Here is a 17,016-nt window from a genome sequence, read left to right as displayed (position 1 = left end):
GGAGTCAGGACACATAATGTTTAGTCATCTCAATACCAACAATTTGTTTGATTTTAGGTAGATCAATTGGGCCTGTTTCTCATCTATAAAATGGACTGGATACTTGTCTTTGGTATGAATGGTAAGAATAAGATGAAAACATGAGATGGTTTATGAGGTACTAAGAAGCAGAGCAGATTGATTTTCTTGTGTACATTGTGTGTTTGGACTCACCATAGTTAGTATCATGCAAATGTAGGATGATATTATTCATGCGCATAGTCTGTGTCATTCTATATACCTGGGATATTTATGTCTGATTTGCTGTGAAGCTAAAGAAACCAGCGCTACCTTGCAAGCAAATTACAACCACATTCTTTTCTTCACTAAGTTCCTTCAAAAGGCTTGGCTCTTCCATTATAAAAACAAACACACAAAGAAAATCCTAGTCTCTCCCTCTCTCTTCCTTCCTTTCTTCCTTCCTTCCTTCCATTCATTCATCAAAAAGCATTTACTGTGTACCTGCTATGGGCAGGTCACTAGATCGGGAACTCAACGAATAAAAACTAAATGAAAAGGAGCAGAGGATCAGGTAAATATTCAAGATAAAAAATTCAATTTCTAAGAATGTACCGTAGAGTAAAATAATAAAGAAGAGTTGTAGCTGGGCCAACATGACTCTGAATGACACCTTCCCCCCCCCCCCCCCAGCCTGCAAGCTCCCCCTGAGGTGGCTGAGGACTCCACTGAGACTGTATCTCAGCCCAACTTCTCCCACCGCTCAATCCCACTTCTTTCCTTTTCCCGCAGGCTGCCAGTCTCCATGAAGCGTGCCCCTAGTGAACCCAACCTGCACAACCGACAAGGAATTCTACTTATAAGAGTCAGGAAAAATGACAGAAGTTGGGCCCCGAGGAATGAGCAATATTTTACAAGTCAGAGAAGGCAGGCACTGTATTTTAGGATAAAAACAATAACATAAGCTAAAGTATGGAAGAGTGAGAGAGACTGGGGATTTGAAGAAATGAAAGTGATTCCCTGAGGGTAGAGAGAAGAGGAGGAGGAGAAAATGGAGATGAAAGGCCTCTACTTTATCTTACAGGTGAGTCATCAGAGGTTTTTGAGAAATGGAGTTACAGCGCAGATGTTTGCAAAATATCTATAGTGTACAGAATATATTGAAAAAGAGAATAAAAGCAGAGAAACCTAATGGGAGGTTTTTTATATTAATTCTGTATTTAATTCTATATTCTATATTAATTTCTACATTAACAGAAAGGTCTATGAAGATCTAAGTTTATTGTCATCAGCAGTGGAGAAGACAAAGGGATTCAAGACTTATCTTTGAACTACGGATTCTGAGCCAGGTTGCCCCTTCAGTGCAAAGGGGACAATGAGAACTACATCACAAGTCAGCGTCATACCCAGGAAGAAGCACACATAGTAAATGCCTAGTGAGGGGTCTTGTACATAGTAAATGCTTAACAATATCCACTCACTCACACTCTCATTTGATCACCAACTCAAGAGAAATCTGTTAAAACCTGGAGAAGTACTAGGTGGAAAAAGGTGAGGAAGAATTCCCAGTGTGACCAGGATGGAGGTGGAACTAATTCTGACAGTGAGCCCAGACTGGGGAGAAGTTTAGAGAAAAGTGAGCTGTCTGTTTCATTTTTGAGGTAGCAGGGTGCCTGGGTGGCTCAGTCGCTTAAACATCTGACTCTGTTTTGGCTCAGGTCACAATCTCATGGTTTATGAGTTCGAGCCCCACGTCCGGCTCCAGGCTGACAGTGCAGAGCCTGCTTGAGGTTCTGTCTCTCCCTCTCCCTCTCTCTGCCCCTCCCCCTCTCACTCTGTCTCTCAAAAATAAATAAATAAACCTAAATTTAATTTTTGAGGTAGCTACAGAATAATCACAGAGACATGTGTGTCTTAAATTTGGTTACTCAGTAAAAAAAAAAAACTCAAATAAGCCACAGCTGGAATGAGAGATCTGGAATATTTCATAGCATGTGGTAGGAGCCAAGGTGCTGGCTAAATTGAGAACATTTGGGGAGATAACATTTCGAAGTGAGGAAGGTGAGTAAGAGAGGACATGTGGGGACATCTACCTGAGGAAAAAGGAGCTTAAGAAGAAAAATGAAAAGGACTCAGAAGTAAACAGGTAAATGGTACAGAGTAATTTTATAGAAACCAAAGGATGACAGAACTTCAAAAAAGAAGTTTACCTGTCAACTACTACACAGGGGTCAAGGAAAACTGAAGAGGGGTCACCTGAAATCCCTCCAGGGGAACAATGATACTGTTAAAAAAATTGGGACATTCTAAATGTTAAACTGGGGCAGACTAGTTAATTCAGGGATTTTTTTTTAAGTTTATTTATTTTATTTTGAGAGAGAGATAAAGAGGGGCATAGAGAGAGAGAGAAAATCCCAAGCAGGCCCTGCACTGTCAACGCAGATCCTAATGCGAAGCTTTATCTCACAAACCATGAGATCATGACTTGAGCCAAAATCAAGGGTTGGACACTTAACCGACTAAGCCACCCAGGTGTCCCTACTTCAAGGATGTTATACAATCATTACCACCATGATCTAGAAGTATATTTATTCACATATATACAAAGAAATGTTCAGGATATATTTGTTAACTAAAACAAAAACAAAACCAGGCTGTATCCATTATGATATGTATTATGAGAGAAGATGCATATGAGAATATATGCGACTAATAAAATCTTCTGCAATCAGTATAAAAGGGTTGTTGTGACAAACTATAAGAAAGACTAGTCTTTGCAGTAGCACCCATTATAGGGCTGGAACTTGAAGGGGAATCAGTGAAGAAAAGAGGCCTCTGTATACTTAATTTTGTATATACGTGTACACACACATGTAAACTGAATCGCATAGCCTCAACAATCTAGATTTCTAAGTGAATGAATAGTTTTTTAATAGTATTTTTTTAATGTTTGCTTACTTTTGAGAGAGAGACAGAGAGAGAGTGGGGTAGGGGCAGAGAGAGAGGGAGACAGATGATCCAAAGTGGGCTGTGCACTGACAGCAGTGAGCCCGATGCGGGGCTTGACCCCACGAACCATGAAATCAGGACCTGAGCTGAAACTGGATGCTCAACTGACTGAGCCACCCAGGCACCTCTAGATTTCTAAGTGACTGAACAGTTTTTAGATGTTATATAAATAATTATCACATCTCTTGTGACGCTAATGCAATCATGAAGCTCGGACAGTTAGGCATAAAAAGAAACGAGAAATTCCTAGTTTGATTTTTATTCTCTTATTTTAGGTTTTTAGATAGAACACAAGCTTTTCATTGCATTGGCATTAGCATACTGAACAGATAATTCCCATGGCATTTTATTTTATTTTATTTTATTTTTTTTTAATTTTTTTTTCAACGTTTATTTATTTTTGGGACAGAGAGAGACAGAGCGTGAACGGGCGAGGGGCACAGAGAGAGGGAGACACAGAATCGGAAACAGGCTCCAGGCTCTGAGCCATCAGCCCAGAGCCCGACGCGGGGCTCGAACTCACGGACCGCGAGATCGTGACCTGGCTGAAGTCGGACGCTTAACCGACTGCGCCACCCAGGCGCCCCTCCCATGGCATTTTAAAGAAGAGAGAGAGAAGCCTACAACACACAATCTTTGGCATTCACAGAAGGATGCAGTGAAGCCCCTGAAAGTGGCAACACAGGCCCTGGTGCCCACCTGTGCCTCCGGCAGCATGTACCGCTGTAACCTGACTTACAGATGCCCTTACGCCCCGTGAATCCCGTTTCTCGATGGAGACTGCGACGCTACCAAGATCGAAGTTTGCAACTTCAAATGAGGTCTTTAAATCAAACACAATATAAAAAAAGTCCAGGCACTTTTTCTTTTGGCAAGAAAGACTAACTCCCCCTCTGCTCACACCTCAATTGCATAACTCAAGGGAGCAAGAGGCAACTTTCCTTGGACTCTTCAAATAAACTCTCTTTAGGGATCAGGCTATGCACAAGAAAATAGCTCAGCAGGAATTTAAAAAAAGAGAGAGGGAGGGAGGGAGGGAGGGAGAGAAACTAGGGATAAAAGCAAGAAGGAATCTGAGCAAAACATTACGAGCACCATAATGTAACGCATGAACTGTCAAATGCTGGTTGCCTGAATGGAATCAGGGACAAGGAGTCAGTTTAGAAAGCAGAGATCTGGCAGGGGTAGGTTTAAGAAAAAGAATATACATGTGTGTCGGATGGATGGACACATGACCTAGTTTTGGCTAAATAAAGCTAAGAATGGTTTACAATTTTTGCGAGTCTGTTTCCAGCTAGTCTGAAAGGCAATCTGAAACTGTGTTATCAATTAGGGACCCATTGACGGATTATATACAGTCTGAAAGGGCCTGAGGCTGGACATCTTACAGATGTAAATATCAGACATGCGATAGCCTATGAAGTCCATTAATTCTGCTCTGAAAAGGGGCATGAGCTGTAGAGGAGGAAAGGGGGGGGGCTCTGAGGTCACCCTCCACCATCTACCACTCTTCTTAAATTACAAATGACTGCTCAAGAATGTGGACTTTGGGATGCAGCCACTGCTTGGTGGAATGTCACAAAACTTCAAATACAAGCAAGTCAGTTCTCAAATACCTGAATACTGCCAAAAACTGCTTGTAAATCTAGCTATGTCAACGGTGCCGAGAACAACTCTCCTTAGGGTAGTATGTTACACTTGAGTCATGCTTTTAGAAATATCAGAATTCAAGATCTGATCTTTAACCATACACCTCTGTCCTCACCATCTTCTTCCTCCCCTTCCTGATTTTTTTAAACTCCCTCTCCCCTCACTAATAACTACTGTAATGAAACAGAACTCTGTCAGGATTCCCAATTATGTGTTCAGAGTTCTACTCTAAAACCTCAGTTACAGAAGATAATCTCAACATAACGAAGAGGTCTTCAATACTGCTTCCTCTGGCCTTGCTCTTGGCCAATGATCTTGCTTCCTAAGTCTCTTGAGAAAAAAACATCACGAAGAATGGAATGTCCACTACCTTGATCATTATGAGCATCTCTGCACACTTGCTCTTCCTTCCCTCCTCTTATTAAAAATGAACACTGTGCTTTTGGACCCTCTCCTTGGAATCCCACTATCTCTTGCCTAATCAAGGAAAAGGCTCCAGCAATTGTCACTCCTCTTGCTTCTGGGTCTTTAGCTTTCCTCTACTGGATCCTCCTCTTTGGCACACAACCATGCTATAACTCCTTTCAATTTAACACTCTCTTGACTCCACATGGCACTCCAGCTTTCCCTCCTTTCAGCAAACCCTGGCAGTTCATGTACTTACTGTTTCCAGCTCCTCTCCATTTTTAAGAGCTCGAACTAACCAGGATCATCCTATCATTCTAGTCTACTGATCTACCAAACAGCCCTCATTCAAGTTCATTGATCACTCCCCCCCCCCCCCCCCCCCCTAAATCCAAGGTCAGGTTTCTTAGCCTTCATCTTACTGGGCCTACTTAACCCAGTTGACCTCTCCTTGCTTCTTGAAATACTTTGTTCACTTGGCTTCAAGGAGATGGCTCTCTTGGTCTTCTACCAGATTGACTTCCTTTTCAAATTCCTTTACCGCTTCCTCTTCATTTCAGTGACCTTTAAGCAGTAAAGTATCCCAAGACTCAGTCCTGGACTTCTTTTCCATTTTATCCACGGCTTCTTGCTAGATGACCTTTTTGGGTCTCATGATTTAAGTATTACCTATACACAATGAACCTCAAATTTCAGTCTCTAGTCTGACCCATTCCCCAGACTTGTATATCCAACTGCTCAGACAACATTTCTATGTGGATATTCTATTTTTTAATTAAAAAAAACATTTTTTTTAGGGATGCCTGGGTGGCTCAGTCAGTTAAGTGGCCGACTTTGGCTCAGGTCATGATTTTGCCATTTGTGGGTTCATGCCCTGCATCAGGCTCTGTGCTTACAGCTCAGAGCCTGGAACCTGCTTCAGATTCTGTGTCTCCCTCTCTCTGCTCCTCCTCTGCTTGCACTCTCTCTCTCTCAAAAAATAAACACTAAAAATTTTCGAAAAAATAAAACGAAAAAATTTTAAAAATATTCGTTTTTGAGAGAGAGAGAGAGAGAGAGAGAGAGAGAGAGAGAGAGAGAGAGAGAATGAATCTGAAGCGAGCAGGAGAGGTGCAGAAGAGAGAGGGAGACAAAGAATCTGAAGCAGGCTCCAAGTTCTGAGCTGTCAGCACAGAGCTCGATGCAAGGCTCAAACCCAGGAACTGTGAGATCATGACCTGAGCCGAAGTTGGACGCTTAACTGACTGAGCCACTCAGGCACCTCTCCATGTGGATATCTAATGCACATTTCAAACCCCACTTTTTTCAAACTGAAATGTTGATTCCTTGACTGTCACCAGTATTCTCTATCATAAAAAAATGGCAACTGTCATTCTCATTGATAAGGCCAAATACCTTGGAAGTCCTTGCCAGCTCTTCTCTTACTCTCTCACACACTCCCCACCCCATCTAATTAATCAGCAAATCCTAATGGTTCTATCTGCAAAACACATTCAGAATCCAACCACTTCTCACCACCTTCACTGTTACTGCACTATTAATGCTATGGCCACCTGCCACCTGGATTTTGGGATAACCTCTTAAATGGTCTCCCTGCTTCCACTTTTGCCTTGCTATTATGTATTCTTGCCACAGCAGTGATAAACCTTTTAACCTAAGCCAAGTCATGACTCTGCATAAATCCTTTGTTCCTTGCCCTCACCTCTCTCCACCAGGACCTCCTATCTTATTCGCAGCAAAATCTGAAGTCCTTATAAGGGCCAGTAAAGTAAGGTCCTTGGTGATCTGGCCCCCAATTGCCTCTTTGGTCTCATCTTCTACTGTCAATCCTCACCCACTGAATCACACTTATAGTGGCCTTCTTGCTGCTACTGAGCACACTAAACATTCTCCTAACTCACACCCTTTGCCTGGGATACGTTTCCTCCAGTTATTCTTACAGTTTTTCAAGCCCACTTATTCAGATCTCACTGATGAGCACTTTTATAAAATAAGAAGACTCCTCCCTCCTCCCCCCTCCCCTCCCCAGCCCAAAGTACCACTGTGTCTCATCCTTACATTGCTTTTCCTCCGTAACATTCATCATCAGACATGTATATTTCCTTGTCCTTTTAAGATTTATGTCCCCCAGCTCCCAGAATATAAGCTTTTTGCTTCGTTTATAGCTGACCTAATACAAAGGAAAAGTGTTTACCCATAGAAGGTGCTCAATAGGTACACACTAGGACTATTAATGATGGAGATAGATCTTAACAATACACTCATTATTAGAAACAATGAAAACATATAAAATAAGGCAATGAGGATGGAGCCCTGGCTGCAGCAGCTTCCAGATCCTCCAAGGTCTGGCCCACTGAGGTGAGAGATCCTGGCAGAAGAGTGTTGTTCTGGCTCCCAAGTGAGCATGCACCACCCTCAGGCTGGCCCCAGCCTGTACTTTCTCAAGTCCCAGTCACCTAGCCAGGAGGGTAATGGAGTTTTGTTTAGAACCTTAGCACCATACTGAGGATCTACTATCAGATATGTATTATGAAAGGTACTGTCTACCAGAAAGGACTGAAAATAACACCGGAAAATAGTGTGTAATTCCTTATTGCTTTATTTTTTCCCTTGTTATACAAAGCAACGCATGCTTAATTTAAAATTAAGAAAATTAATAAGGAAGTAAAACATATCCCACTATTCCAGCACTAAGAGGTAAGTATTAACATTTATGTGTGATCCCTTCTGTATCTTATGTATATAAAGAAGTAATGGACTATATTTTTTCCTTATTAATTCAAACAGCCCACAAGTTAACATATATTGTAAAAATTTTTAACAAGATGTGTATTTCTGGGACACATTTATATCCGATCCTATTCAAAAAGTGCTAATTCAAACTCAAGTCTTCAGACCCAGCAACATGTCTTGTGTTACTGAGCATATGGGAGGTAAAGAGGTAAGGAGTGAATCTGGAAACTAGAAAATTCAAGTTCCAGCTCTGTGCCCTGTGCCAGCTATGGAATCTTCCATAATTCATTTTCTCTGTCCACTCTATGCTCTTCCCTACTCTTTTTTTTTTTTATGGAAAATATTTTCAGTAAACTTTTTTAAGAATTAACCCCACTTGCTCCAAAAGGCCTCTGACCAAAAAAACCCAAAAACCCAAAAAACCAAAACAAAAAACCCAAAAACAAAACAAAAAACAAAAACAAACAACAACAAAAACCAAATCCATTATATACTGCTCTAGACAATATGTGCTTGGCATATTTAGGTTGATCATTTAATTTAGCCAGAAGCTGGAGTTTTAATATCCTTAAGCAACAGAAGGCTTACAGTTCTTCCTTTCCAGGCTTACTTAGATTACTTGGTTTGTGTATACAACAACTCCCAAAGACCACAACTCTCCCCACGGACCATGACTGGATGGGGTCCTAAAAGTAAATATTCTGTTCCTCTATCTTCTCTAGAGTTTTACATATCTGCAAGAGACCTGGAATTTGGGAAATACAGTTCTTCATGTTTAAGGATTAGATCCTTCATCTATCCAATAATAAGGGAAGCCTTGGGATCTCCTGAGCCTCAGATTTTTCTTTGGCAAAATCTGAGGATTGAAGCTGGTAGTTGATGTCTAAATTTTATTTCTAACTCTTAAAAGGGAAGCCTTTAGGTTCTGAAGCCCATCAACAAATGTACATAACAAGACAAATAGGGTGAGAAATATAGACTGGAATGCCAGGACAAGATAGCAGAGACACTATGTGCCTTTGGAACTATATATAACTATATGCGCACAGGTACCCTAATAGTTATTACCACTGCATTTGAACAAAGTGCAACTTCAATATATAACATCCTGGCACCATTTCTTAGAAATGCTTCCTCATCATCCTTTCCAAAACACCAAAACAAATTAAAAATTGTAAATAGGGAATATAAATTCAGCACATTCTAATGCAAAGATGGGTCTCTAAAATAACCTTTAAAATAACGAGTGTGAAACTCCTAATACATGAGACAATGGATTCAAGAGTCTAGCAAGGTATATGCCATATATATACTATACAGTAAACACTCAATACAGTTCAGCTGGATTTTCTTTTTCCTTTCCCTCTTCCAAGTGTCAACGTCCAGAAAGAAATATCCAATTTTAAGTATATGATATTTTCTGTTCAAATCTTAAGGGATAACATCTAAAGCAATACATTTATTCAGTGTGAATATGGTGAAATACAGTTCACCTTTATAAGCCAAGAGATTACTGACCTGAATTTAAATCTCGTCCTGGATTGAAGGCCCGGCTATTAACAGTAGTAGAAAGTCGATCACAACTAATTGTTCTAGATACATTGGTGTTAAAGTTCCCATCAAATCTGAAACAATAGAATTGGCAATATTTACTTAGCGGTTATTAAATTCAGAAAAACCAACGAGATAATTCATACTGCATATGAACAGTAATAAACAGTATATTGTTTATTGTATTATTGTATATATCCAGCTCATAAACAGTAAATTGTGATTTAGATTTTAAATATTAAAAAATATCATTTCAGAACAATATGGGAAAAAACAACATCTGCTTCTAGGAGGCTTTAGAAGTCAAGTTCAGGGGCGCCTGGGTGGCTCAGTCGGTTGGGCCTCCGACTTCAGCTCAGGTCACGATCTCACGGTCCGTGAGTTCGAGCCCCGCGTCGGGCTCTGGGCTCTGGGCTGATGGCTCAGAGCCTGGAGCCTGCTTCTGATTCTGTGTTTCCCTCTCTCTCTGCCCCTCCCCCGTTCATGCTCTGTCTCTCTCTGTCTCAAAAATAAATAAACGTTAAAAAAAAATTAAAAAAAAAAAAAAAGAAGTCAAGTTCAATTCTAAGGAGATTAAAAAATAACAATCCTTTGACCCAATTCTCTCCCTAATGAATTTGAGTGAGGCACTATTGATAAAATCATACAGAAAACAGATTTGACAAAATCAGACAATAATTTTAAAAATGCAGACTTAAGCTCTGATGTAATATATGAGACAATTCTTTAAATTATCAAGATCAAGAACAAAAATAGTGAGTAATGAAGGAGAAAGAACGTTTGGGGCTTAGGCAACATCTAGACCTGAATCCCTGCTCTGTTCAATTTTCCTGAACCTTGGTTTTCTTATCCAGGGAAGAAAATTAAAAGACAGAGAGAGAGAGAGAGAGAGAGAGAGAGAGAGAGAGAGAGAGAGAGAGAGAATAAAGTTCCTCTCCTGGTAGAGAACACATAGTTTGTACCTTCTGGACTATAATATAAATAAAGTCAAAGCCTTTTTGATTTCCAGTGGTAGTTCAATGTTAGGGTTAGGGCTAGAACAATGTAAGTACTCTGGCTAGCTGCTGATCAATAAACACTAGTGTAATCAATGACTCATTTGCTACAGCAAACAGCAATCTGCAAGAAAATAAGAGGAAAATGTACCATCTCATTCACATACACTCCCTACAAGTTTTTATTCCCCCCATGAGTATTTTTAAGTGAACTTAATCCAGAAGTAACAAAAGCAAAAAACTTTGAATTTCTAAATAACTCATTTAGGATTTCACATACTGATAAGACTCATGAAATTTCTAAGAGTCCCCCCTCCAAACTAACTTAATCTGAAATTAGAGTTTTTAAAATTAATGTTAAAATGTGTACATACATCAATTTATAAATGCCATTAATGAAATTCCATGAACACAGGTAGAGAAACTATATGACCCAGAAGAAACACTCCTAAAAATCAAGATCCACTCAATTATTCATGTGAACTTTGAGGATCTGTCGATCCCATTTCACAATATATAAGAATTATTACGTTAAACTGATTGTATAAGCAAGGGGACTAGGTCTTCACATGGTGTGTTGGGTTCTAAAACAAAAGTTAAACAGTTTTGTTTGGATACATATCATCTCAAAGGAGAAAGTAACTGGATTTTTTTTTTATAAATTTTTTTTTCATTTTTTATTTATTTTTGGGACAGAGAGAGACAGAGCATGAACGGGGGAGGGGCAGAGAGAGAGGGAGACACAGAATCGGAAACAGGCTCCAGGCTCTGAGCCATCAGCCCAGAGCCTGACGCGGGGCTCGAACTCACGGACCGCGAGATCGTGACCTGGCTGAAGTCGGACGCTTAACCGACTGCGCCACCCAGGCGCCCCGAAAGTAACTGGATTTTAAGAGACCTTTAGTTCAGCCTCCAACCCAGTACAGAATTATATCTTATATCAACATTGTCAACTGTGGCTCCAAGGACACAGTTGCTTCACCAACGTGGTTGCTCTTCCTTGGACCTGCTCCAATTTGTCTAGACAAGAGATTGCTGCCTCAAAAGCCACAGATGGAGAGGAAAGAAGAAATTAATACATCGGCAGCTGCCTGTGTGCATGCGGGCAAAGCAACATAATCTCACTAGCCCTCTCTCGTAGCATTTCAACATCTGTGCTGCAGGAGTGGCACTATACAAGGAACTCACCTGCTTGCCTTGCTCTAGATAGACACATAAAATCTATTCCCTCACAAACTTTTTAATAAAAGACACGATAACGTTTTGGGCTCATGGGCTGGCTATACAGTCTCCATCACAACTGCTAAAACTCTGTCACGGTAGTGTGAAAGCAGCCAAAGAGCATTCACAAAGAAGGAGTATGGCTGTGTTCCAAAATACCTTAATTTTCAAGAACAGGCAGGGTGCCAGACTTGTTTTACCCCTGGCCCAGATCAGGGCAGTCCAGGAGAATTCTCTGTAATGATGACAAAGTATTATTTTTGCAGTGTCCCTATGGTAGCTACATGTGGTTGCTGAGCATTTGAAATGTGTCTAATGTAACTTAAACACTAAATTTTTAAAGAGTTTTTTTTTTTAATTTTTTTTCCAACGTTTATTTATTTATTTTTGGGACAGAGAGAGACAGAGCATGAACGGGGGAGGGGCAGAGAGAGGGAGACACAGAATCGGAAACAGGCTCCAGGCTCTGAGCCATCAGCCCAGAGCCTGACGCGGGGCTCGAACTCACGGACCGTGAGATCGTGACCTGGCTGAAGTCGGATGCTTAACCGACTGCGCCACCCAGGCGCCCCAAGAGTTTTTTAATTCCAGTTAGCATATGAAATTTTCTATTGTATAATTTTAACTTAAATATAAATCATCACTGAGTAGTGGCTACCATTTTGGACAAGTGCAATTATCGAAGTTTCTCTTGATTATTTACCCAGTCTTCCTTCAAGTCTTTATTCACTTATTATTTTCCCAGAAAGTCCTGTCCTAACTGTGGATGGTTTCTCATTCTATGTCAAGTACCTCCATCTTATCTCAAAGCATGTGCCATAATTAAAAAAAAAAAATTCTATTTCAGAGAAAGAGAGAGGGCACAAGCTCATTATAACGAGCAAATTATCTTATTTTTAATTTTTATTTTTTTGCCTTTTCCATATATCAAATAAAGACAGGTCAAGTTAGAGGTGAGATGCCAAAGGTTTTGGTATGGAAGGCTTCTTGTGTAAATCCTACCACATGGCACTTGAACTCCCAATTCTTTCTAAAACCTTTTCACATATCTGAGAAGTCTTAGTTCCCCCAATGGGACTCTAAGTTACTTGAGGATTTGTATTTCTCTCTCAAGTCTAACACTCTGTTGGTAATGTGTGGTATTCCATAGATTCTTATTGGTGACAAATGAGGAAGGGCAGAGAGCTAGTCACTGGAAACCTCTGGGTATTTTACCCAGTCATATTCATGGAACATCTATGATGAACAAGGCACTGCCACTGTGGCAAAGCATGGTTATGTCATGGTCAGCAGCATGGACTTGAGCAGTAACCAGACCTGCACGGGACTTTGCATTTAAATTCCATCTTGCACATAACTTACGTTTTCTAAGCCTCTGTTTTTCTCATCTGTAAAATGGTGATAACAATAGCACCTATTTCATAAGGTTGTGTTAAGAATTAAATCAGAAAATGGCTCTTAAAAGCCTGTCACATGGTAAGCATTTAATAAGTAATAAGAACCACGAATGGATGGGCTAGTAATGGTAACAGCAGCTACTAAGTGTTCATCGTATGTCAGGCATATTCCAAGTACTTCACACGGATAAACTCAATGTGATCCTCACAAAGCCTAGGAAAAGTACTATTATCATCTCCATTTGAATGCCTGGAAACTGAGGCACGGAAATGTTAAATCAAGAAGCCCAAGGTCGCAGCTGGGAAGCAAACAGAACCAAGATGTAAACATACACTTGAGCTCTCCTTCATAATGGATACGTTACAACATATCTCAATAAATCAACAAATAAATCATCCTTGACATTATCTAAAATAGCTGAAGTAGAATTCAATTCTCTCAGAGGAAAAGGTTACTCTGAAAGATTGTAGGGCATAGGGGAAATCTTTGCTTTTTACTTAATAGAAAATGACAGTGGCTAAACATAAGGCTTCACAATGCATAGCTACAGAGAAAGAGTTCTCTACTCACAAAGATAAGGATTTAGAGGAAAAGGAAGAAAATATTAAAGGCAGGTGTTCTTTACTAATTGTTGATAAAGTGAATGCTCACTACTGGCATAGCTATGAAATTGGCCATTAGGGAGTTGTTTTTTATTATTTCATTCTAGAAAAGCCTCAAGTTCCCCTCCCAAATCCGAGGGGTTTCAAGAGAGTCAGTGGATAGGAGAGTCAGCATGTACATTCCTTGCACAGAGAAGAGATACAGCAGACCTGGTGCCAGCTCAAACCAGTTTTCTCCTTTTCCTGGTACTAAACTCCTCTGAAAGAAAGACCCTGGCATTCTGAGAACCTTGAACAAATGGCTTATGTACAACAAAGGTCATAGAATGAAGACAATACCAAGAAAAAAAACTGCACCAAATTCTGAAAATTCTCAGGGCAGTTAACATAGGATGCACAATGCCACAACTGTAGTTTTACTGTAAATGTGAACAAGACGTAACACTGAAACACAGCTCAGGAAAGCCCCAACTGATGTGTGCAAACACACAGGCTTCCAGAGACCAAACCTGATCCAGACCTGATCCAATAAAATGTAAAATACCTAAGAAGTTCTTTTCTCTGAAGGAATCCACAGAACAATCCTGATGTCTTAGCATTAAATAACCACCTTGCAGGAGAACCCCAGCCCCAGAGGGCAATCTGACTTGTGTCTTGTTTGCTCAAGGACAAGAGGGTTCTGAAAGTTTAGCAGGAAGGGATGAACAGCTTGTTACCTCATTTTGGAACGTGATTTAATTCTTGCTCCCTGGGTAACCTGAATGAAGTGAATGCTGGTGGTTTTAAGTTAATTTTCTCCTAGTAAGCCCCCACATTCTGATATTTAAAGAATTCAGAGACCTGTCAACCACTCTCTTTCCTCCTGCTTCCTGCTGGATGCTATTCTTTAAGTGGTAACAGTCTCTCAATAGTCTCAGTTGTCTTGAGTTCCTTCACATGTGCTGAACCTCAGCCATAGAGCATGCACTCCCCAGCTGGGTTAACACTGAAGTGCCCAGAAATAAACCTCACTCTGCTTCTGTCTCTGCCTAGACTGCTGACCTGCCAGTCAGGTAAGGAAGCAGGTGTCAACAGGGGGCTTAGAGATACAGGAGAACAGTGTGTCCCAAGCTGCTGAGCCAGCTAGGAGAAAAAGCAAGAGCAAAAACCCTGTGATTATCTCTTCACCTTCCACTCGCCCACACTCACTAGTATCTTCTCTTCTGGACTCCAGATTCCTCCTGGACTCTAAACACAGGAGTAAAACATGCTTGGCCGTTATATTAGCCACCTCCAGATCCCAGAGAAACAGTTGCCTTGACTACGATGGGAATGCATTTTATGCACCTGTGCCTCTTGTAAATACTATTTATAAAAAGAAACATACTACTCACTCTGATTTGGGGACTATGAGAAACATAAAGTTACTGCTTACAATACTTTATAGAAACATGTCAGTTATGCTTAAGGGTTACCTACAAGATTTTTCATTGAGAAGTATATTAGCTGCCAGTCACATTTATAGTATTCCAGCTTTATGGAAAAGGTCAAGTACTGGTAAAATCATAGATTTTCGTATAAAATGAGCAGGGCAATTCAACTTTATATCTGTACTTTAAAAAAGGAATTTATAACAAGAGAATGATCCTATCTAAATCTCCTATAGACCCTCACTTGAAAAAAAGGAGATATTGGATTATGACTGCTTTCTATACTTATTTTCATAAGATAAAACCAGCGCCTGAAATTTAGTTTCAAATAATTCTATCTTTCCTATGCCTGTAAGTTTGAAAAGGAAAGAAAAAAAAAAAACTTCCTTCTGGATTTACTTTCATGAACAACTGATCGAAACTGCATCCCGAGGGAGAAAACAGAACTGTGACTCCCACTTTGATCTCTTCCCCATGGAGAAATTCACTCCCTGCCTGGCTTGCAAGATGTTCATTTGATTGACGTTTGCTCTGATGTGCAAACTGCTTTGAACTTCAGACATTTAATTCCCATCAGGCTGCAGTCATTTTTATTCTCCTTCAACAGGATTTACAAGCAGGAGATCAGCAAATGTAGAAGATAAAATAAATTTGCAGAAGCTTTGAATCTTACATCAAAACAGTGTTCAAGTGAGTTCCAATTGGATTTCATTCAGCCACGATTCACAGTGTAAATCAACTTTTCAGTGGAGTCCCAGTTTAGAAAGAAAAAGATATAAAGGAGAGAGACACATACACCAGTTGGGATTTACTTCCTGAGTCTCTTTTTTGGTCTTTGTTTAAATTTCCTATGGAAGGTGATTTGCCAGGCAAATCACTCAGAACCCTGGGTTTTCCTCAACATTTCCAAGGAAGCCTGCCCAATTTATCACTTTGCACACAAAAACCACACCCACAGTGTGGATTCCCAGGGTGGTGGTGAAATGCGGTATTGCTCACGGACACATTTTTAAGGCAGTAATTGAAAAAGCAAATCCCCGAGGATCTCTCAGAAGAGCCAGGCTCAAACTGCCAGTTGAGTCCATTAACAAAGCAACTATGATGACAGCTAATGGGCTTGGGAATGTTTTTTACTTGTTTGCTTGTTTTTAATCACTGCTAAAATGCCGAGACAGGTGCAAAAGGTTAAAAACAAAAAATCCCACTATTTCTTCCTGAAGTAGAATCTGGTATTGGATCAGAAGCTGGTGGAACAGACACAGTGAGGCTGCCAATGAATTGACAACACAAGGCTGGCCCTTGCTGCTAGGGCTGTTCACCCACCAAGCTCCACTTTAGGAAGAGCACACATCTTTCTGGTAAGCACGGGAGGCAAAATCCCTTGACCGGTAAGCAGCTGTCAGAGTCTCTCAAAGACCGTCTGGACCCTGGGAAGTGACCATGTCTTCCAGACCCCTTGGTCCTAGTAACAACCTAACAGTGTCTGGTCTGCCATGATAGGGAGACATCATTTCGCCTCCATCCAAACAGGTTCCTGCTCATTCTTTCTGGGAAGTGTCTGCTCTCCAAATATTTGAGCAACACCAGTTGAAAAGAATTAAACAAGAACCCCCTTATCTTCCACTTAACCACCCATGAGAATAAAGTTAAACAAAGAGAGAGCTAAGATAAAAATCAAACATCTGCACTGGCAAATATTTAAACTCTATGAATGGTAGAAGAAAGGGGTAAGAGTAGGATCACTTCAAAAAGGAACTATCACATTTATAAAGTAAATGATACTTGAACGCCCCCAACCGAGTTTACTTATTCAAACACCTAAATTAATGGGCAAACTGAAAAGCTGTCAAATAACGTGTAATCATGGTCCGAGAAATGGTTTTTCCTTCCATCTCTGCAGAGATTGGGGAGATAAGTCACATTCTTTTTGTTCTTATCAGTATTAAGGATTAAACCTTCAGGTTTCAGCAACTCAGCCACAGCAGAAACATGGCCAGTGTCAAACACCCTTGCAAGGTAAGGCTTGCAGAGCAACAAAGTCTCTCT

The 17,016-nt window shown here is 40.4% G+C and overlaps 1 protein-coding gene across 2 annotated transcripts in view; it reads right to left on the bottom strand.

Moving 5' to 3' along the window:
• CACHD1 (cache domain containing 1) overlaps window positions 1-17,016 on the bottom strand; it is a 214,365-nt gene that overhangs the window by 67,254 nt on the left and 130,095 nt on the right. For both annotated transcript variants that reach the window (XM_043575177.1, XM_043575178.1), the window contains one exon: window positions 9,313-9,419. In XM_043575177.1, coding sequence (XP_043431112.1) covers window positions 9,313-9,419 — 107 coding nt within the window. The remainder of the gene's footprint in view (window positions 1-9,312; window positions 9,420-17,016) is intronic.

This window comes from Prionailurus bengalensis, chromosome C1 (assembly GCF_016509475.1).
Source record: "Prionailurus bengalensis isolate Pbe53 chromosome C1, Fcat_Pben_1.1_paternal_pri, whole genome shotgun sequence".
In the NCBI taxonomy this organism is placed as follows: Eukaryota; Metazoa; Chordata; class Mammalia; order Carnivora; family Felidae; genus Prionailurus; species Prionailurus bengalensis.
Note: the sequence above shows the minus strand (reverse complement) of the source record. Positions and strands in the feature narration are given on the sequence as shown.